At 43.2% G+C, this 22,572-nt stretch overlaps 1 protein-coding gene across 1 annotated transcript; it reads left to right on the top strand.

The window, feature by feature from the left end:
• Positions 1-202: 202 nt before the first annotated feature.
• Positions 203-12,809, top strand: LOC310878582 (receptor-interacting serine/threonine-protein kinase 3-like; the record flags this gene model as incomplete). Its single annotated transcript, XM_083792931.1, has 7 exons — positions 203-348; positions 535-718; positions 2,294-2,443; positions 3,287-3,426; positions 3,746-3,798; positions 6,637-6,765; positions 12,062-12,809. The coding sequence occupies 7 exons, from the start codon at positions 203-205 to the stop codon at positions 12,604-12,606; spliced, it is 1,347 nt and encodes a 448-aa protein (XP_083649057.1). The 3' UTR covers positions 12,607-12,809.
• Positions 12,810-22,572: the final 9,763 nt, after the last annotated feature.

Genomic DNA, 22,572 nt, shown 5'->3' on the forward strand with positions numbered 1-22,572 from the left:
GAAGGATCAGCTGTTTGCGATCACTTTATAAATGCCGTGGCGACGTGGGTGTACTACGAAACCTACACTTGAATATGTGGCAGATTTTACACTCAATTGATAAATGAGGGCCTTAGTCTGCTATAAAGTGCTATAAATATACTGTATTTGAATGATAGAATGATTTTCCTGTACTTTGTCTCCCTCTAGATTTCTGTGAGAGATGGCAGAGAGTGGCAAAGGGCCAATTGGCGACGACAGTCTGGAGGACTGGGAATTCATGGGCGCAGGGGGCTTTGGGTTGGTCCTTAAGGCCACACACAAGCTCCTGGGCAAAGTGGCCATTAAGCTGCTTATGACAGATGACAGGTATGATGACGAATTGAAGATGATCAAAAAAGCCAAATAATGTATCTATTGATAATTATCTTCATTCACAGTATTCTTTTTTTCATGATCTTAGTCAGTTTTACATAATTATAACATTATATATTATTATAACATTTTGGGTTCTAACTGCTGTCTTTCCCCTCCTAAACTGACCCTGTACTGCAGCTCTGGTAAGTTGTTTGCTGCCTTGTGTCAAGAGGCAAGACACATGGAAGACGCAGAGCTGTTTGTTCCCAGGGTCTATGGGATGTACCGCGGCCGGCCCCCCATGATGGGCAAGAAAGTGATGCAGGGTATAGTGATGGAGCTGATGGAGGGAGGCTGCCTGGAGTCCTTTCTGCTCACCAAGGTCTTTATAATTCAACTGAAACTAACTAAATAACCACAACTAAAACTGAAAACGCATCTTCGTCAACTGAACTAAATCACAACTAGAATAAAAGAACAAAGACGTTAACTAACTGAAAGTGTCAACTCCTTTAGAGTGAGCAAACATATTATGGAAACAGTCTATAAAAACCTGATAGAGGGAATCCTGACTTAACATGGCAATGTGGTTTGGCAATCTGAATGTAAAAGGAAGAAGCAAGCTGCAGCGAATAGTAAACCTAGCCTCAAAAATAATTGTGAAGAGACAGCAACAATTAGGCTGTATCTACAAGGAGGTACTTCGTAAAAAAGCTATCAAGATAGCAAACAACCTCCTCTCATCCACTCTGCAGGGAGTTAGAAAACCACCTCCTCTCATCCACTCTGCAGGGAGTTAGAAAACCACCTCCTCTCATCCACTCTGCAGGGAGTTAGAAAACAACCTCCTCTCATCCACTCTGCAGGGAGTTAGAAAACCACCTCCTCTCATCCACTCTGCAGGGAGTTAGAAAACCACCTCCTCTCATCCACTCTGCAGGGAGTTAGAAAACCACCTCCTCTCATCCACTCTGCAGGGAGTTAGAAAACCACCTCCTCTCATCCACTCTGCAGGGAGTTAGAAAACCACCCCCTCTCATCCACTCTGCAGGGAGTTAGAAAACCACCTCCTCTCATCCACTCTGCAGGGAGTTAGAAAACCACCTCCTCTCATCCACTCTGCAGGGAGTTAGAAAACCACCTCCTCTCATCCACTCTGCAGGGAGTTCCAACTACTTCCCTCTGGTAGACGGTACTTTGTACCTAATTTGAGCTAATTGTAACATTTTTTTTTAATTCCTTCATACCAAATGCCATTAAGGCACTAAATGATACCATGTCTCGCTAGATTTGTTTGTGTTTCAATGTATTTGCCACTGTTTGTTGTCCTGCACTTTTTTGCCATGAGAAAATAATTGTGTTAAGTGTTGTTGCTGTTGTTGTAACCGTTGGTTTTTTACTTTTGAGACCGAAGACGAATTTCCACACGTGGACAATAAATTAAACTAACTAACTAACATATAGCCTATGCTGCATATATATGCCATATTCAGGTTCATATTATGTGCATAATAGGAAATATATGTCTCTATATAGCTTATGCAATTTTTATTTCCATGTGGGGGTGCGTCAGCTATAGGTCAGGAGGTAACAGGGGGTGCATGGCCAGACAAGTTTGGGAACCACTGCCCTATAGTACACGACAGGCCTACTTACTCTGACCGTTATGAATCCTGCTGCTGGGGGGGACCACTGCCCTATAGTACACGACAGGCCTACTTACTCTGACCGTTATGAATCCTGCTGCTGGGGGGGACCACTGCCCTATAGTACACGACAGGCCTACTTACTCTGACCGTTATGAATCCTGCTGCTGGGGGGGACCACTGCCCTAGTACACGACAGGCCTACTTACTCTGACCGTTATGAATCCTGCTGCTGGGGGGGGGGGGGGGTGGGTAATAATAAAGAACTAAAGCTAACACTAAATCCAAAACTATTCTTAACCTTTCTACAGACCGAGTCTAAACCTCCACCCTGGCCCCTGGCGTTCCGTCTAGCCAACCAGGTGGCGCTAGCCATGGACTTCCTCCACTGTAAGAAGAACCTTGTGCACATGGACCTGAAACCAGCCAATATCCTGCTGGATGCCGACTTCAATGCCAAGGTACACAATATACAATAATTATACATACAGTAGAACTAAATGTCAGGGAGGGACTAGTGGAGAAGAGATCCAGTAGAACTAAATGTCAGGGAGGGACTAGTGGAGAAGAGATCCAGTATAACTAAATGTTAGGGAGGGACTAGTGGAGAAGAGATCCAGTAAAACTAAATGTCAGGGAGGGACTAGTGGAGAACAGATCCAGTAAAACTAAATGTCAGGGAGGGACTAGTGGAGAAGAGATCCAGTAAAACTAAATGTTAGGGAGGGACTAGTGGAGAAGAGATCCAGTAAAACTAAATGTCAGGGAGGGACTAGTGGAGAAGAGATCCAGTAAAACTAAATGTCAGGGAGGGACTAGTGGAGAAGAGATCCAGTATAACTAAATGTCAGGGAGGGACTAGTGGAGAAGAGATCCAGTAAAACTAAAAGTTAGGGAGGGACTAGTGGAGAAGAGATCCAGTATAACTAAATGTCAGGGAGGGACTAGTGGAGAAGAGTCTGAGATCCAGTACAACTAAAATACTAAAGTTATTTTATGCTTGGTTGCACTCGGGTGTTGCACTCTGAAATATAGCAGATCTGCAAGCTCACAATGTGTTCCATACGACGCCATCAAGGCCCGCTTAAATACATTTTAGTCGGCTAGGTCAACTTTAGATTTATTTGACTAAAACTAGACTAAAACAAACATTTCACGTGACTAAAATCTGACAAAAACTAAATTAAACTGTATTCAAAAGAGTGGCTAAAACCAAATCCAAATTTGCTCTCGAAATGAACAGTTCTCGTCACTGCATGTCCTGCTTAAACAAAATCATAAATGCCTCCTCTTTCTGTCAACAGATAGCAGATTTTGGCCTGTCTACGGTGACCAACAGTGTCAAGTCGACCAACCGTACAAACAAAGGAGGCACTCTCTTCTACACCCCCCCTGAGGCTTTTGAACCGACATACCACCGTGTTCGCTCCTACGATGTTTACAGGTGACTAACTATATCTAGATACATACCACCATGTTCACTATGATGTTTACAGGTGACTAACTATATCTAGATACATACCACCATGTTCACCATGATGTTTACAGGTGACTAACCATATCTAGATACATACCACCATGTTCACCATGATGTTTACAGGTGACTAACTATATCTAGATACATACCACCATGTTCACTATGATGTTTACAGGTGAATTCTGTTGCTACTACATCACTCATAAATACAATGAAGTGACACACGTTTTTTTTATAGTGTGAAAACCTCTTTCTAATGCTTGGATGTTTCCCGTCTTTTTATTAGCTACGGCATACTTCTCTGGACCATTCTCACTGGAGAGAGTCCCTATCCAGCTGGTAAACTATATGCATGCACGCACGCACACAGACACACACACACACACACACACACACACACACACACACACACGCACGCACACACACACACACACACACACACACACACAGACACACACACACACACACACACACACACACACACACACACACACACACACACACACACACACACACACACACACACACACACACACACACACACACACACACACACACACAATGTAAATGTTCCTGTATTTTATGTAGGGTTGGACCGGTCCTTGTTGGAGTTCCAAATTGGCATAAGGGGAGCGAGACCAGATCTTTGTAAAATCGATGTCCAGAAAGCAGCTGGATTAGATGAGCTGGTGGAGCTCATGCAGAGATGCTGGGACTCTGAGCCCAACAAGAGACCTTCGTTTGCAGGTAAATTTATTCATGCAGAGATGCTGGGACTCTGAGCCCAACAAGAGACCTTTGTTTGGAGGTAAATCTACCTTTGTCACTGCACCAGTGAGAAGCTCTATTGAAATCACCAAAGATTATTTGTTGCACTAATAAAAAGCGTCTTTGTTTTTGAGGCGCTAAAGGTACTCTAAAAGTTGCACAGCTTTTTGCACACACATCACAAGAGGTGGAAAATTACGTATTCCAATCGTCTCACAAAAGGGGCGTGGCATGATAGCTCAATAGTGCCCCCCCCCCCTACAAATGTTTGTGCTTAAAGCCCCACAACGGTTTCACCTACATGTATGAAGATTGGTACACACCTGGTACACACCTGGTACACACCTGGTACACACCTGGTACACACCTGTATTATGTTGTTAACCTGACTCCGCCAGATGGAGGCAGTATTGGGTTCTCCTCCTACCTCCATCTGGTCTCTCAAACAGAAACGATGAACCTGGAAGCAACGGGACAAAAGTCTGATATCTCCATAATCATTTAGAGTTCCTGTTAGGTTGTGTTTACATTTGCGCTGTGGCACAGCTTCAATATGTCATCAGTCTTGTGTTGATCCCGCCTCTAGCGGCCGCATACAGCCGCTGAGACGCATATCGCTCCTCTAGCGGCCTCATACAGCCTCATATCACTCCTCTATAGCGGCCTCATACAGCCTCATATCACTCCTCTATAGCGGCCTCATACAGCCTCATATCACTCCTCTAGCGGCCTCATACAGCCTCATATCACCCCTCTATAGCGGCCTCATACAGCCTCATATCACTCCTCTATAGCGGCCTCATACAGCCTCATATCACTCCTCTATAGCGGCCTCATACAGCCTCATATCACTCCTCTAGCGGCCTAATACAGCCTCATATCACTCCTCTAGCTGCCGCATACAGCCTCATATCACTCCTCTAGCGGCCTCATACAGCCTCATATCACTCCTCTAGCGGCCTCATACAGCCTCATATCACTCCTCTAGCGGCCGCATACAGCCTCATATCACTCCTCTATAGCGGCCTCATACAGCCTCATATCACTCCTCTAGCGGCCTCATACAGCCTCATATCACTCCTCTATAGCGGCCTCATACAGCCTCATATCACTCCTCTAGCGGCCTCATACAGCCTCATATCACTCCTCTATAGCGGCCTCATACAGCCTCATATCACTCCTCTAGCGGCCTCATACAGCCTCATATCACTCCTCTATAGCGGCCTCATACAGCCTCATATCACTCCTCTAGTGGCCTCATACAGCCTCATATCACTCCTCTATAGCGGCCTCATACAGCCTCATATCGCTCCTCTATAGCGGCCGCATACAGCCGCATACAGCCTCATATCACTCCTCTAGCGGCCTCATATCACTCCTCTAGCGGCCTCATACAGCCTCATATCGCTCCTCTATAGCGGCCTCATACAGCCTCATATCACTCCTCTATAGCGGCCTCATACAGCCTCATATCACTCCTCTATAGCGGCCTCATACAGCCTCATATCACTCCTCTAGCGGCCGCATACAGCCTCATATCACTCCTCTAGCGGCCTCATACAGCCTCATATCACTCCTCTAGCGGCCTCATACAGCCTCATATCACTCCTCTATAGCGGCCTCATACAGCCTCATATCACTCCTCTAGCGGCCTCATACAGCCTCATATCACTCCTCTATAGTGGCCTCATACAGCCTCATATCACTCCTCTATAGCGGCCTCATACAGCCTCATATCACTCCTCTATAGTGGCCTCATACAGCCTCATATCACTCCTCTATAGCGGCCTCATACAGCCTCATATCACTCCTCTAGCGGCCTCATACAGCCTCATATCACTCCTCTAGCGGCCTCATACAGCCTCATATCACTCCTCTAGCGGCCTCATACAGCCTCATATCACTCCTCTAGCGGCCTCATACAGCCTCATATCACTCCTCTAGCGGCCTCATACAGCCTCATATCACTCCTCTATTGCGGCCTCATACAGCCTCATATCACTCCTCTATAGCGGCCTCATACAGCCTCATATCACTCCTCTATAGCGGCCTCATACAGCCTCATATCACTCCTCTAGCGGCCTCATACAGCCTCATATCACTCCTCTAGCGGCCTCATATCGCTCCTCTAGCGGCCTCATACAGCCTCATATCACTCCTCTAACGGCCTCATACAGCCTCATATCACTCCTCTATAGCGGCCTCATACAGCCTCATATCACTCCTCTATAGCGGCCCCATACAGCCTCATATCACTCCTCTATAGCGGCCTCATACAGCCTCATATCACTCCTCTAGCGGCCTCATACAGCCTCATATCACTCCTCTATAGCGGCCTCATATCACTCCTCTATAGCGGCCTCATACAGCCATATAAAAAGAAAGATTATTTTTGTTTTTTCATTTCAGAATGCGTTGAAGTGACACGTGGTGTTTTTTCAAGACACGAGGAGGGAATCTCTGCTGCCTGTGACCTCCTGAGACCTCCTCCTGCTGCTCCTGCTCCAGGGAGCACCGACAGAGAGGCCTTTTTAAAACGTGAGTCCATGTTGACACACAGCTTCATGGAAAATGACGTAACAACGTCCGGAAAACACAACAAATTATATATATATATATTTATCCAAATGACCAAATAAGAAAATAAAGAAGTGTAGAAACAACAAAATTAGAAAATAAAAACATAATTATGGCGGTCACAGTTAATGGAAATAAAATGAAGTAACTCTGAGGGCCACTAGGGGGCCTTTAGTGTAGTAGAGAGAGAGAGAGAGAGAGAGAGAGAGAGAGAGAGAGAGAGAGAGAGAGAGAGAGAGAGAGGAGAGACAGAGAGAGAGAGAGAGACAGAGAGAGAGAGACAGAGAGAGAGAGAGAGGGAGAGAGAGAGAGAGAGACATTGAAAGTGTACTGTTGACAAAACTGCTTGATTTCCACCTTTCCACAATCCCACCATTGTTTCAAGGAAATCAAATCTCTCTTTCTAGATTGATAACCACTCCAAAGAAAAATAAAACTCCGCTGGACACACACTGGTCTGATTAACCCATTCTGACCCGAGATCAGATTCTAGAAATGTCAGTCGCTCTTCGATTTTTCAAAAATAGCAGACCTACAAGCTCGTATCGCGCCACTCGGTGGCGCGATATGAGCTTGTAGATCTGCTATTTTTAAATAGCTAAAGCATAACATGATGCTGACACCAAAATGGGTGCCCGGTCAGAATGGGTTAAAGTGCCAGTATGCAGATCTACCATTGAGTGATCTGAAAAACCAACAGGCAGTATAGTACACTTATTTATAAATACTGAAATGATGTTTAAAACAATACAATCTGTCCAATCTGGCCATAGCAAAAAGCCTGTCTCTGCTCTGGACCATGTACATTGTCTTTGCTTGTCATGCATTTCTCTCCAAACATCAGTTAAAGTGTGTGTTTCCACCAGCCGCTGCATGGCTGTTTTAGAAGGACCATGAGGCTCAACATGATTACGGTCAATCTGATCAATATTCTTCAGGCCCACACAGATTCAAAATGTTGTTGAGCTCATTTAAAAAGTGATTTCCCAAATTAGGAGCATACACATTAATAAATACCATAGTAAAAAGTTCATACTTGGCCCTGCATGACAACTATTAACCTGCCCTTTAAAATGTCCTCAAATTCCTTCTACCAGAATGTTACACCTCTCCCGCTTAGCGGATTAGAGGACATCTCCCTGAACGCGTGCATATGTCACAACAGTTATTGCCTCGCGGAGCCGTCTTTTGTCCAGTGTCCACTTTATAAAGTCCATACACTCCAGTGAATAGCATTTATCCATTTACATAACCTTTTTACGTTATTTAATTACTTATTTTTACACAGAAACATAATGTGTGTCTTATAGCATCATTTAAATGCTTAATGCCGTGTTTCCTTGTCAGTCCGGGTATTAGCATATTCATTGTTTACCAAACAAATTAACAATGCGCCCAGCACAGCGGAACACCACATTAAACTGAACCCACTGTGAAAACTGTTACTAAATAACAAAACAAATGTTTGAAAGAAACAAACTTAGGAAACAAACCAAACGCTTCTGACACTCAGCAGCACATCCACACCCACTCAGAGAGAGAGAGAGAGAGAGAGAGAGAGGGAGAGGGAGAGACAGAGAGAGACAGAGAGAGAGAGAGAGAGAGAGAGAGAGAGAGACAGAGAGAGAGAGAGAGAGAGAGAGACAGAGAGAGAGAGAGAGAGAGAGAGAGAGAGAGAGACAGAGAGAGAGAGAGAGAGAGAGAGAGAGAGAGAGAGACAGAGAGAGAGAGAGAGAGAGACAGAGAGAGAGAGAGAGACAGAGAGAGAGAGAGAGACAGAGAGAGTGAGAGATAGATATAGAGGGGGGGAGAGAGAGAGAGAGAGAGAGAGAGACAGAGACAGAGATATATTTTTTTTAATCCTTTATTTTCTATTAAATTACATTACAACAGTTTTAAAAGCATGACATCAATTAAAAAATAGCTCAAACCTATAACAAAACATAATTAAAAACCAACTGTTCCTCCACAACAGAACACAGCGCCTCATTAAAGCACCACTGAAACACAAAAACATCAAGATCATTCTTAAGTGAAACCCAAAGTCCACTCTGACTCTGGCCTTTACCAACGCCTTAAACATTGGCAAGAGCTCCACCCCTGAACCATTCAACATTTGGTTCTTTCTAGTTTTGTAAATGGACAGTTTAGCCTGTCCCACTACAACATTCAAAACCTGCCACTTCTTCGCATTGTCCTTGCTGTAACCAGCACCAAGAATAAAACCCATTTCGCACCAGTCCTCATCACAACATGAAAAAAAAAACACTTTTAAAGTGTCAAATAAAGCTTGTAACCTGAAACATTCCATGAAACAATGAAAAATGTTTTCCGGCTCATCACAGAAAGGGCACTTAGTGGACACTGAGGGATTTATCTTAGAGACAAAACTGTTACCGCCCAGCGCCCCCTTCAAAATCCTCCACTGTAGATCCCCTGATCTCTTGTTTAGAGGTGGCTTATAAAGCACCCTCCAAACTGGTTTGCGAACATCGTCCATCTTTAAAGTCTCTCTCCATACAGTGTCTGTTTTCCCACTCAGCTGTGTTTTGTTCAAAGCCTTTACACAGTGTTTGTACAATGCCTTCCCCCTCAGCATGTACAAGTCTGTAGTGGTCTCACTTTGGGGTCTCGAAAAAAACCCCACCAAACCAGTTTGGTCCACTTCAAGACCCAACTCAGGGAACGGATCCCCTCCATCAGGATGCTCCACCCCACTAAAATAGTCCGGTAGCATATCCAGTTCCTCCTTACTCAGCCTCTTAATCCATTCGTTTAGAATGTCTCTTGTGTGCCGCCTTGATTTTAGACCCAGCAAGGAGGCTGCTGCCTCTGTGTTGTAGAGTCCTGGACCAGCTACATCCACAACGTGCTTGAATTTTACTGTCCCAGCTGACACCAGACGCTGTGTGAGCCCCGGTCTGCTTCCATCCTGACACCAGACGCTGTGTGAGCCCCGGTCTGCTTCCATCCTGACACCAGACCAGGGGGGCAGTCAGCCAGATATTTCGTGAAGCCTCATTTGAAATCGGTAGTTCATATAATGGCCTGTTGTGGCGCTGGACCGGACCCAAAAAGCCCCATAGCTCCATAGAGGCCCATGTATTTTGGCCCAACTTCACCTAGACTGTATTACCTTAATAAACATGGTCATGAATACTTTCTTCTTCCAGTCACTAGTTTAAAGTCTCATTTCTAATGTCATAATATTCTTTTTGGAAAATTATGGTCCCATTAATTAAAAAAATGACCATAAAGAAAAAAAACCATCGCGTATGTTCTGAGGGGCGTGGCTACCATTACAGTCTATGATCGGGATTCCCCTCCCACTCGAGTCAAAATAAAAACCAACGGAGAAGAAGGGGGGAAGTCCCGCCTCGTTGTCTGGGCAGCCAATGACCAGCTGGTATACAAAACGGAGCCAGCCAATGGCCAGCTGGTACCAAAGATGGCGACTTACATCAGGAATTAGCATATTATTACAGGCTTCATTTTACGTTCATGTTAGACCCGGGGAACGCTTTGTCCATATTTTTTACAGTCTATGCACCAGACGCTGTGTGAGCCCCGGTCTGCTTCCATCCTGACACCAGACGCTGTGTGAGCCCCGGTCTGCTTCCATCCTGACACCAGACGCTGTGTGAGCCCCGGTCTGCTTCCATCCTGACACCAGACGCTGTGTGAGCCCCGGTCTGCTTCCATCCTGACACCAGACGCTGTGTGAGCCCCGGTCTGCTTCCATCCTGACACCAGACGCTGTGTGAGCCCCGGTCTGCTTCCATCCTGACACCAGACGCTGTGTGAGCCCCGGTCTGCTTCCATCCTGCACATCCAGTCGGGCCCCGTGCGTTAACCACCCATTCTGAACGGGCACCCATTTTGGTGTTGGCATCATGTTATGCTTTAGCTATTGAAAAATAGCAGATCTACAAGCTCATATCGCGCCACTCGGTGGCGCGATATGAGCTTGTAGATCTGCTATTTTTTGAAAAATCAAAGAACGACTGACATTTTTTTAGAATCTGATCTCAGGTCAGAATGGGTTCATCAGACCAGTGTGTGTCCAGTGGAAACCTCGTATGAATCTGATCTCAGGTCAGAATGCGTTAAAGGCTATAGGAGCCAGTACAACGAAGATGCGGGCTCCAGTCTGTTCCATTTAAAAAGCGACCAGGCTCTAAAAAGCCCCTGATAAAAAGGAGACAAATCACACAACCTAATACATTTACAGTCTACCAAAAACAACGAAGCATCTAACCCCAACCCTGCTACTTTCCTTAAAATAATGTCCATTATTGGTTTCCAAACCACTTCCCGTGAGGTACCGTTGTACGTGCTGTAACCTAAAAGCTGCTGTTCTGCTTTTGAGGTGAATTAGCCCCTGACCCCCCTCCTCTTTTGACAGATAGAGTACACTCTGTGAAACCCAATGCAGTTTGTCCCAAAAGAAATGAACCATTATTGATTGCACTTTCTTTAACAGACCAGCAGAGGGAGGGCTCGCCTGAGAATGACGTAGAGAGAGAGAGAGAGAGAGAGAGAGAGAGAGAGAGAGAGAGAGAGAGACAGAGAGAGAGAGAGAGAGAGAGAGAGAGAGAGAGAGAGAGAGAGAGAGAGACAGAGAGACAGAGAGACAGAGACAGAGAGACAGAGAGACAGAGAGACAGAGAGACAGAGAGAGAGAGAGAGAGAGAGAGAGAGAGAACAAGAGAGAGAGAGACAGAGAGACAGAGAGACAGAGAGAGAGAGAGAACAAGAGAGAGAGAGACAGAGAGACAGAGAGACAGAGAGAGAGAGAGAACAAGAGAGAGAGAGACAGAGAGACACAGAGAGAGAGAGAGAGAGAGAGAGAGAGACATAAACAACTGCTGCTATAGCTACACGTCGCACTGAGACAACAGACTGCATGTTTACAAGTTCTGTTCCGACGTGGAAACGTGCGCGCGCTTGTCAGTCTACTCACTAAACACTCGCTCTCTCTTTCACACACACACACACACACACACACACACACACACACACACACACACACACACACACACACACACACACACACACACACACACACACACACACACACACACGCACACGCACACGCACAAAGTTTGTTGGGACGCTGAAATGTGCGCGTGCGGGTGTCAGTCTTCTCACACACACGCGCGCTGCGCGCACGCACACAGTTTGTTGTGACGGTGAAACGTGCGTGCGCGTGTCAGTGCATTTCATCACGTGTGTTTTCCTGTGTTTCCTCCAACAGATTCCTCTCCTCTGTCGTTGGATCCAAACACAGCGAACAGAACCCTCCGCCTGTCAGAGAACAACAGGAGGGTGACTGGGACAGCTGTAGACCAAGGATATGCAGATCACCAGAAGAGGTTCACCTATTGGTATAATGTGTTGAGTAAAGAATGTTTATCTGACATGTTCTACTTTGAAGTGGAATGGAGTGGAGGGTATGTTGGTATAGCACTGTGTCAGGATGACGTCAGCAGAACGGGGGTTCTATCAGGCTTTGGACGCAGTCCTCAGTCATGGATGTTATGTTACTCTGATAGTAATAAACGCTACCTGTTCCGTCACAACAGCATTCAGACTGAAGTGTCAGGACCGGTTCCCTCCACAAGGGGGAGCCACAGGGTGGGGGTCTACGTAGATCAGCCAGCAGGTGTTCTGTGTTTCTATGATGTGCGCGGAAACACAATGAGTCTCCTTCACACCGAGAGGACGACCTTCACACGACCTCTGCTTGCAGGGTTATGTGTTATTCATGATGCTACAGCAGAGGTGTGTGAGACCTGGTGAACATGTTGAACCTCTATACTAACAGCTGAGCGGGGTTCTCCAGGGCTCTGTCTGTACTTGGAGCCGTCTAGGAAAATGTTTAATTTCCTTTGTTTTTAAAGCAGGTTTAGTTTAGATTCTGTGAAAATGTGTTTTCTTTTTAATTAGTTTTAAGTTTTTATTGTCGGCCTAATGTATTGGTGTCACTCAGGGATGAGATTCAAAAAGCTAAATCAAATCAAATAAAATATCAGAACAGCCTCGTTTGACTTTTCTTTCCTGTGTTTAATGTTGAAACATAAATATTTACATAAAGTATATACAGTTGAAGGTACAGTATTGTGTAAACATAAAGTATATACAGTTGGAGTATGTCAGTCGTTCTTCGATTCTACACACTAAACCTAAGCGTTTAGGTTATAAACTGTTTTAAACACATATTTGTAACACTTTTTAAAGTGTTTAGATTATAAACAGAAGAACATGTTTAATCCCTGTAACACTTTTTAAACACATAAACATGTTTAGTTTTTACAATCAAAGTCAGTCATATTATAGGTGTTTAGAATTCAAACACTAGGTGTTCTCGTGAGGTGTTTGAGTGAACTCGTGTTCTACTGTATTTTATGACCATTAATAAACATTTGGCATTTTATTATTACACACTGGTGTTTAGGTTTAAACATGTCACATGTTCCAGGGATTTACAGTGAGTAGTCATAGCACTTTACAGTACACATGTATATTCTATATTGTATAATATAGTATAGTATGTATAGCCGACATAGATACTCTACTGTTACGTTCTTAGTTTATACATGATTCATGATAACTACTTTTTATATATGTGATGTATGCCATGCTTTTGTGGGGGAACAACCCTGGAACGACATATTTATATACATTCATATACATATTTATATAACCCTGGAACGACATATTTATATACATATTTATATAACCCTGGAACGACATATTTATATACATTTATATACATATTTATATAACCCTGGAACGACATATTTATATACATTCATATACATATTTATATAACCCTGGAACGACATATTTTCAGATGGGGGTCGTTGACATGAAGAAGGTTGAGCACCGCTGACATACAGAAACATGACGCTTTTTCAGAAAACCCTCAGAATGGGTGTTAACCCATTTTGGGGCGGGAACCCATTTTGGTGTTGGCATCATGTCGTGCTTTAGCTATTGAAAAATAGCAGACCTACAAGCTCATACGAGCTTGTAGGTCTGATTTTCTTTTTTTTAATCGAATAGCGACTGACATAGAAGACATTTTTTTAATCTGATCTCAGGTCAGAATGGAAAATTGTCAGGATATAGAAGACATTTTTAGAATCTGATCTCAGGTCAGAATGAAAACTGTCAGGATGTAGAAGACATTTTTTTAATCTGATCTCAGGTCAGAATGGAAAACTGTCAGGATATAGAAGACATTTTTAGAATCTGATCTCAGGTCAGAATGAAAACTGTCAGGATGTAGAAGACATTTTTAGAATCTGATCTCAGGTCAGAATGAAAACTGTCAGGATGTAGAAGAACATTTTTAGAATCTGATCTCAGGTCAGAATGAAAACTGTCAGGATGTAGAAGACATTTTTTAAATCTGATCTCAGGTCAGAATGGAAAACTGTCATGATGTAGAAGACATTTTTAGAATCTGATCTCAGGTCAGAATGGAAAACTGTCAGGATGTAGAGGACATTTTTAGAATCTGATCTCAGGTCAGAACGGGTGTTTAACCCATTCTGAACGGGCACCCATTTTGGTGTCAGCATCACGTTATGCTTTATCTATTGAAAAATAGCAGACCTACAAGCTCGTATCGCGCCACCGAGTGGCGCGATACGAGCTTGTAGGTCTGCTATTTTTGAAAAATCGAAGAGCGACTGACATTTTTATAGAATCTGATCTCAGGTCAGAATGGGTTAATCAGACCAGTGTGTATGTCCAGTGGAAAACCTCGTATGAATCTGATCTCAGGTCAGAAGGGGTGTTTAACCATGGAGCCTCTGGTCCGTACCAGGTGAGGCCGTCCTTGTTGACCAGCGCCTCCCTGGGCAGCAGCGCTCCGCAGCAGCAGCGTACACTTGGCATTTTATTATTACACACATGGTGTTTAGGTTTAAACGCGTCACATGTTCCAGGGATTTACAGTGTATCTGTGCACGCCACTGCTTCTCTGAGTCACACTATTCCTCAGCCAAGGTTTTATTCAGCACAGAATAAAAGAAGGATTAAGCCTTAATCTGGTTTAAATCAAGGTGTATCTATTAATCCAGTTGCACCAAACTTTAAACCTAGTTTTCACTAATCCGGTTTAGTTTTAAACCAACCAGCCTTTTAATCTTGGTTTAGTTTTTTTAATCTTGGTTTTAATTTTCACAGTAAAGCTGGATTAATGTCAACCCTGTTGCACCACAACTTTAAACTTTGATTTAAGTATCAATAAGGGATTAATTCTACACCAGCAGGAGAGGAGGTTTAAATGAAAACAACATGGCAGCATATATCAGATGGCTTCATGAAAATGAAAGAGAAAACGAAAGAGCACCTCAAAGAAGAATAAGGGACCGTCTAAACCCAGTCGCATATTATGACTATGATGAATTCAAAAGGCGGTACAGATTCAGCAGAGACTCTGTAATGACAATACTTGCTAAAATCGGGCCTGCAATTGAACATGCCACTGAGAGGAATGCAGCTGGACCACCCTTGCTCCAGCTACTGATAGCCTTGCAACCGGATGCTTCCAGCTGGTGGATGGGGACCTTTTCGGAGTACATGACTCAACAGTGAGTAGAATTGTTGAAAGAGTATCCCGAGCAATTGCGTCTTTAAAAAAAAACCAGTACATAAGATTTGCTCCAACAAGAGAAACATCTGCTGAGTTTTACAGAAGATCTGGTTTTCCAGGAGTGCTAGGAGCAATTGACTGTACGCACATCCCCATTCAAAACCCCGGTGGAGCAAATGGAGAGCTGTTTGGCAACAGGAAGGGACACTTTTCAATTAATGTTCAGGCTGTGTGTGACGAGGAGGGCCAAATCAGCAACATTGTAGCTCGATGGCCAGGATCAACACATGACAGCCGGATGTTTGACAACAGCCACCTCTGTGCTCTGCTTGAAAGTCAGGCCTTTCAAGGCCACCTAGTTGGTGACCTTGGATATGCCTGCCGTGCAATTTACAATTTACAATTTAGGCATTTAGCAGACGCTCTTAATCCAGAGCGACTTACAATAATCAAGAACAAAAGCATGGGAATACATCACAAAAGCATTTATCATAAAACATGCGTAAGCTAAGAAAGTAACAGTGGAATATCTATATTATGAGACTATACATATAAACTATATATATATACTACTATGCTATACATATGTACTATGGCGTGCTATGACTGCATACAATGCAATTATAGTGCCGTCTACATAACATGCTATAAGTCTGTATATCAGATGCTATCTAAGTCTAGAGAAATGCTATCTAAGGGGGTGGGGTAAGTGCTATGGGCCATGATGGAGTCTGAAAAGGTGGGTACCTGATGACCCCCATTTTGCACCCTCAAACACCAGCAGAGAGACGGTACAATACCAGCCACATTAAAGCAAGAGGTCTTGTGGAGAGAGTGTTGGGAGTTTGGAAAAGGAGGTTTCCTTGCTTGAAGGATGGGCTTCGAAATAAAGCTAAAGACAACATTGACAGCCATTGTTGCAGTGGCAGTGTTGTACAACTTTGGGAAGAGAAATGGAGACGAGCTGCCAGAAGATGCTGAAGAGGGTCCCCATGACGACGGAGGAGATGACCAGGAGGAACACACTGCTGCCAATGCAAATGGAACTGCTGTCCGGATGACCTTAATTGAGAACCATTTTGCTGCTTCATTCATTCTGACCGGGCACCCATTTTGGTGTTGGCATCATGTTATGCTTTAGCTATTGAAAAATAGCAGACCTACAAGCTCATATCGCGCCACCGAGTGGCGCGATACGAGCTTGTAGGTCTGCTATTTTTTGAAAAATCGAAGAATGACTTTTAGAATCTGATCTCAGGTCAGAATGGGTTAATCAGACTAGTGTGTGCCCCAGTGGAAACCTCGTATTAATCTGATCTCAGGTCAGAATGGGTTAATTCGGGCGTGTATCATGTACACACGAGCCTAAAGGAAAACATTTCTTTATCAATCAAATGAAAGATACATTTTGCAATTATAATAATCACTTCTACATCTTCTATAACATGTTAATGTAATCTTTTCCTTGTGTGTACTGTACAGCCAATACAAGGAGCGCTGTTCAATGCCTGTGCTTTGAGGAAGATACTAAACATGTCAAAGTGTCCACTGTGTTAATTTGTTAATAGTCCAATACAACACACATCTGCAGATAAGTATGCCAGCCAATGCAAATAAACAACGTCTACTGTAAAATTATTGTACAGTACAAATTTGTCTTCATACTCATAAAAGAACAGTTGTCTTGTTTCTCTTCAATTTCCTAAATAAATAATTCAATTCAAATTCAGATCATATTGATGGATTGATTGAATAATTAACCCATTCTGACCTGAGATCAGATTAAAAAGTGTCTTCTACATCCTGACGGTTTTCTGAAAAAGCTATGTTTCTATATGTCAGTCGTTCTTCGATTTTTCAAAAATAGCAGACCTACAAGCTCATAGCGCGCCACTCGGTGGCGCGCTATGAGCTTGTAGGTCTGCTATTTTTCAATAGCTAAAGCATGACATGATGCTGACACCAAAAGGGGTTCCCGTCCAGAATGTAACAGTTTGGAGATGTACAGTACATTTCAAGAACAACTCAATGCAAAAACTCATAGCCCACATCTAGCATCTATAATCCACACAAAAACAAAGACAAAACTGTCTGGACTGGGACTCTATGGTGTTTCACAGTAGTGATCACAACCTGTCGACCCGATCACAACGGATTGGATTAAATGGATTAACAAAATCATTAGCCTACAATACTGTACCAGCCATGAATCTATTTACACTAGGGTTCATTAAGAAGATATTGCATTGGGTTGTAAGCCATACTGTACCAGCCATGAATCTATTTACACTAGGGTTCATTAAGAAGATATTGCATTGGGTTGTAAGCCATACTGTACCAGCCATGAATCTATTTACACTAGGGTTCATTAAGAAGAAATTGCATTGGGTTGTAAGCCTGTAAATGCTGTCATATTAGTCATGAGTGCCTCCTTTTGAAGCAGCAGCACTTCTCTCCGTAACTTTGCATCTTCTATCTGAATTATATTCTTCTCTTTCTCCAATTCCAGTACATCAAAATGATATTCATTGTGTCCTTTTTGTCTCCACCAGGCCGAAGGCACTCCGTCCGTCCGTCCGTGTGTCCGTCCGTCCGTCCGTGTGTGTGTGTGTCCGTCCGTGTGTGTGTGTGTGTCCGTGAGCAGCTAATCTCGGCCACCGTTAACCCGGTCGATGCCAAATTTTGCACACACACTCCCTGGATGCCAACGATGAACCTCTGCCCCAAACTTTCCATAACGGCCTGTTATAGCGCCACCAGGAGGCCGCTTTGTGCAAAACAAGTTTTTGCACAGTACACCTACAGATTTTGTCCAAACATCGCGCAAATTGGTACACAGTCTCTCTAGAGCCATTCAACGAAACCGGTCTTTCAGATTTCTCACACTCCATCCTGATTGGTTAAGATTGCCTTCCAAAGTTCACAGGAGTGCTCAGTTTCAAACAAAATGCTGCAAATCATGAACACATCGCGTGATTTCCGTGAAATTGTGCACGCACATTCCCACTAGGCCGAGGACGAAATGCCACATGAACAATTTCAACTCAGCCTCAAGGTGGCGCTATAACTGGCCGAAAAGTGTTTTTACCTCTAACTGCACGGATCTGTGGATAATTTACTTTTGTTGCCCTTTTATCCAACCACCAGATGAAGGCAAGCTGCAATGTCCTACATTCCTATCCTGGTGGAGACCTGTGACCTGTGACCTGTGACCTGTGCCCAGAAGGGCACTTTTTCTACTTTTCTCTCTCTTGCTCTGTGATGGGCTGCCGTGCTGAAGCGTGTGGGACTGACCTGGGGCTGAAGCGTGTGGGACTGTCCTGGGGCTGAAGCGTGTGGGACTGTCCTGGGGCTGAAGCGTGTGGGACTGTCCCGGGGCTGAAGCGTGTGGGACTGTCCTGGGGCTGAAGCGTGTGGGACTGTCCTGGGGCTGAAGCGTGTGGGACTGTCCTGGGGTTGAAGCGTGTGGGACTGTCCTGGGGCTGAAGCGTGTGGGACTGTCCTGGCGTTGCTCCTTCGCCGACACCTTTTTTCACAATGGCAGGAGCAGAGGGGGGGGGGCAACAGTCTTCACATGTACACCATTATCTAAAAAATACATAAAAGATTTAAAGACTACTTTAGTACAGTAGCCTATAGCACAATTGTGACCACTCCCAGCAGAATATGCCTCATCTCGCCAGAATGAACATGCCTTAAATCAATATATAAACTCGTTTTTTTCATATTAATACAGTTTGAATCTTGAAGAAGGTTTTCATTCAAACAGATTGTTCATTTGTTTCATTGTACAATGTCTCATGGCTATGGGCACAACATCATTTGGTTAGTTTATGTTTATGTTTATAGTTAGTTTATGGGTTATAGTTATGTTTATAGTTAGTTAGTTTATGTTTATAGTTTATGGGCACAACATCATTTGTTTTATTTACATTACAATGTATGTAGGCCTACATGAGGAACAATTATAAACAGTGATTCTGTTAGTAAGTAACAATATGGGCATTATAGTATCATTTAAATATCATGCCAATATCATCATGCTGAAATATGATATTGGTATTATACTGTCAGGGCAAAAGAAAAGTTAAATTGGTATTATACTGACCATAATTATTGAAATACTACTGACATGATGCTGACACACACACACACACACACACACACACACACACACACACACACACACACACACACACACACACACACACACACACACACACACACACACACACACACACACACACACACACACACACACACACAACTGGACTCACGTTCAGAGGTGGACGTTGATGGTAGGTGCGCTGCTTGGTCCGTTGGTACCAGCAGTAAGGCTTGGTCAAAATGGTCAGCCAGGGCATCGTCATCATATGGGTTTGGTGAGGGCTTTATTTGGGTTGGTCAAAATGGTCAGCCAGGGCATCGTCATCATATGGGTTTGGTGAGGGCTTTATTTGGGTTGGTCAAAATGGTCAGCCAGGGCATCGTCATCATATGGGTTTGGTAAGGGCTTTATTTGGGTTGGTCAAAATGGTCAGCCAGGGCATCGTCATCATATGGGTTTGGTGAGGGCTTTATTTGGGTTGGTCAAAATGGTCAGCCAGGGCATCGTCATCATATGGGTTTGGTAAGGGCTTTATTTGCTGTGGGATCAACTCCATGATCTTCTGTGACAAACGCATCAGTCTTTCCGGGTGGGGGTCCACCTCCTGTGAGAAGAGTCTCCCTCCTTCCCTCAGAAGTGTCTCGTTTATCCTCGATACCCGCTGAACCATTGAAACACGTACACCACTCGTCCCATGCCAAGTCTTTCTTTCTCACCGTTACATTGTCTGTTTTTTTTTCTCCCGTACTGCTCCATTAACTGACATGATAAATGCTTTTCATGGCTAGTGAAGATTGGACCCCTTGCGCGCTGCGCCATGTTTGTTGTTGTTTGGTGAAACTATCGGAGGAACGAGGAAGTGGTGGTGTGTGTGATCAACGGAACAGATCTATAAACCCACCACGCACCACAGAGTGACGCTCTCTGAGCTTATACGTCTGTTGGGTTTTTTTAGCGAGCGAGACGGTTTTTATTATTATATATATTTTAGTCTATAATTTACTTTAAACATTCTCAAATATGAATGAAATAGAACGCTAATGATGCTCACGACTGCTGCTGTTTATTTACAGCGCAAAACCAAGATGGCGGACACACAACAAAGTTTAATCCATGAATTAATCACAGTTTAAAGTTTTAATCACAGTTTAATGGATTTTAATCACAGGTTAAGGATTTAATCACAGATCTGTTAAGCAATGCTTAAAATTAATTGGTGCAACACAACTCGAATTAAAATTTATCCTTGATCAACAAATCCCTGATTAACACTAAACTAAGCTTTATTTAATCTTTCTTGGTGCAAACGGCCCTATGACTAAAACTAGAATCTAAATTAGCTGCCAAAAACAACACTAATGTGTATGTGCAGCACCTGATTAACCCTTTGTGGTGACACACCACATAGACAATGAGCTTGTAGATCTGCTATTTTGGGAAATGTTCCCCCCAGAATATTCATGCTGGGGATCCGGAGGATAATTCATATTTCCATTATTCAGATAAAGGGGAGACTATGTAATGTAACATGTAATCAATGAATAACAGCCATCTGTTTCATTTTAACACCACAGACAGATAGATCAATAAAGTGTTTGTGATGAAACTGGGTTTGGTCCAAATCAGTTTGTTAAAACAGTGAATGTTATAAATAAAACAGTACATGAACTCTAATCACTGTAAATGACTGTTACATTTCAACATGTAGAATTGTTCACATCAGGGGCTTAAACTGCTGTACCTCATATGATAAAGAGTACACTTTAGTAACTAAATTAATGTACAGGATGTGCAGTTGAATAATAAACATCCCTGAGTTTGGACTTCTTTAAATGTAGGTCAACAGATGAGGAACAACTTCAGATATTTACATACTAGTCCATATCTAGACAACACCAGTTATATGTAAATGACTTCAGATATTTACATACTAGTCCATATCTAGACAATACCAGTTGCTGTTTAAATATATAATTATATGTAAATGACTTCAAATGAGAAGTTCTGAAAAGGCAGCCGTACAGAATTACACAGTGATGACATCACCAGTGGAGGAAGTTACTATAATTTGTACATACTGTAATGATGGTAGAATATTGGCCTCTAAATGTAAATATCTAGCATTCAAGTCTGGATGGTAACCGCAAGGTTGCCAGTTCGAACCCTGTGGGCTTGCTCAAGGACACTTCGACACTAACTCTGGGGGGAGTTAGTGTCGAAGTGTCCTTGAGCAAGACTCTGAACCCCTAATTGCTCCTGATGTGCTGGTTGGTGCCTTGCATGGTTTTCCACCACCATATGAATGTGTGGGTGAATGTAATGCACAATCTATGTAAAGCTCCTTGGATAAAGGCGTTATATAAATGCACCATTTACCATTTACTCTCTCCTCCATTTAGATTTATCAATGGAAGAAATATGACATTGATGAGCTCCACTTCAACAGCTGAACTATTTTCTAATAGGAAATACTCGACAAAAAACAATACCTCAAAATTGTACAGTGCTTAAGTAAATGTACTGTAATTAAGTACAGTGCTTAAGTAAATGTACTGTACTGTACAGTGCTTAAGTAAATGTACTGTAATTCAGTACAGTGCTTAAGTAAATGCACTGTACTGTACAGTGCTTAAGTAAATGTACTGTAATTAAGTACAGTGCTTAAGTAAATGTACTGTAATTAAGTACAATGCTTAAGTAAATGTACTGTACTGTACAGTGCTTAAGTAAATGTACTGTAATTAAGTACAGTGCTTAAGTAAATGTACTGTAATTAAGTACAGTGCTTAAGTAAATGTACGTAGTTACTTTCCACCACTGTCCCAGAGCATTGTGAAATTCTGCATTATTCTGCTGAAACTAGCAGATCTACAAGCTCACAATGTGTCACTTTGCAATGCACTGATCTTGTAGATCTGCTATTTTCAAATGATTTGTATGCATTGTGAAATGGGACATTCCGCATAATTCTGCAATGTGCTGAAACTAGCAGATCTACAAGCTCACAATGAGCTTGTAGCATCATGAAGACATCTGCCATGCACTGTACAGT

This window comes from Protomyctophum parallelum (assembly GCF_964188405.1).
Source record: "Protomyctophum parallelum genome assembly, chromosome: 21".
In the NCBI taxonomy this organism is placed as follows: Eukaryota; Metazoa; Chordata; class Actinopteri; order Myctophiformes; family Myctophidae; genus Protomyctophum; species Protomyctophum parallelum.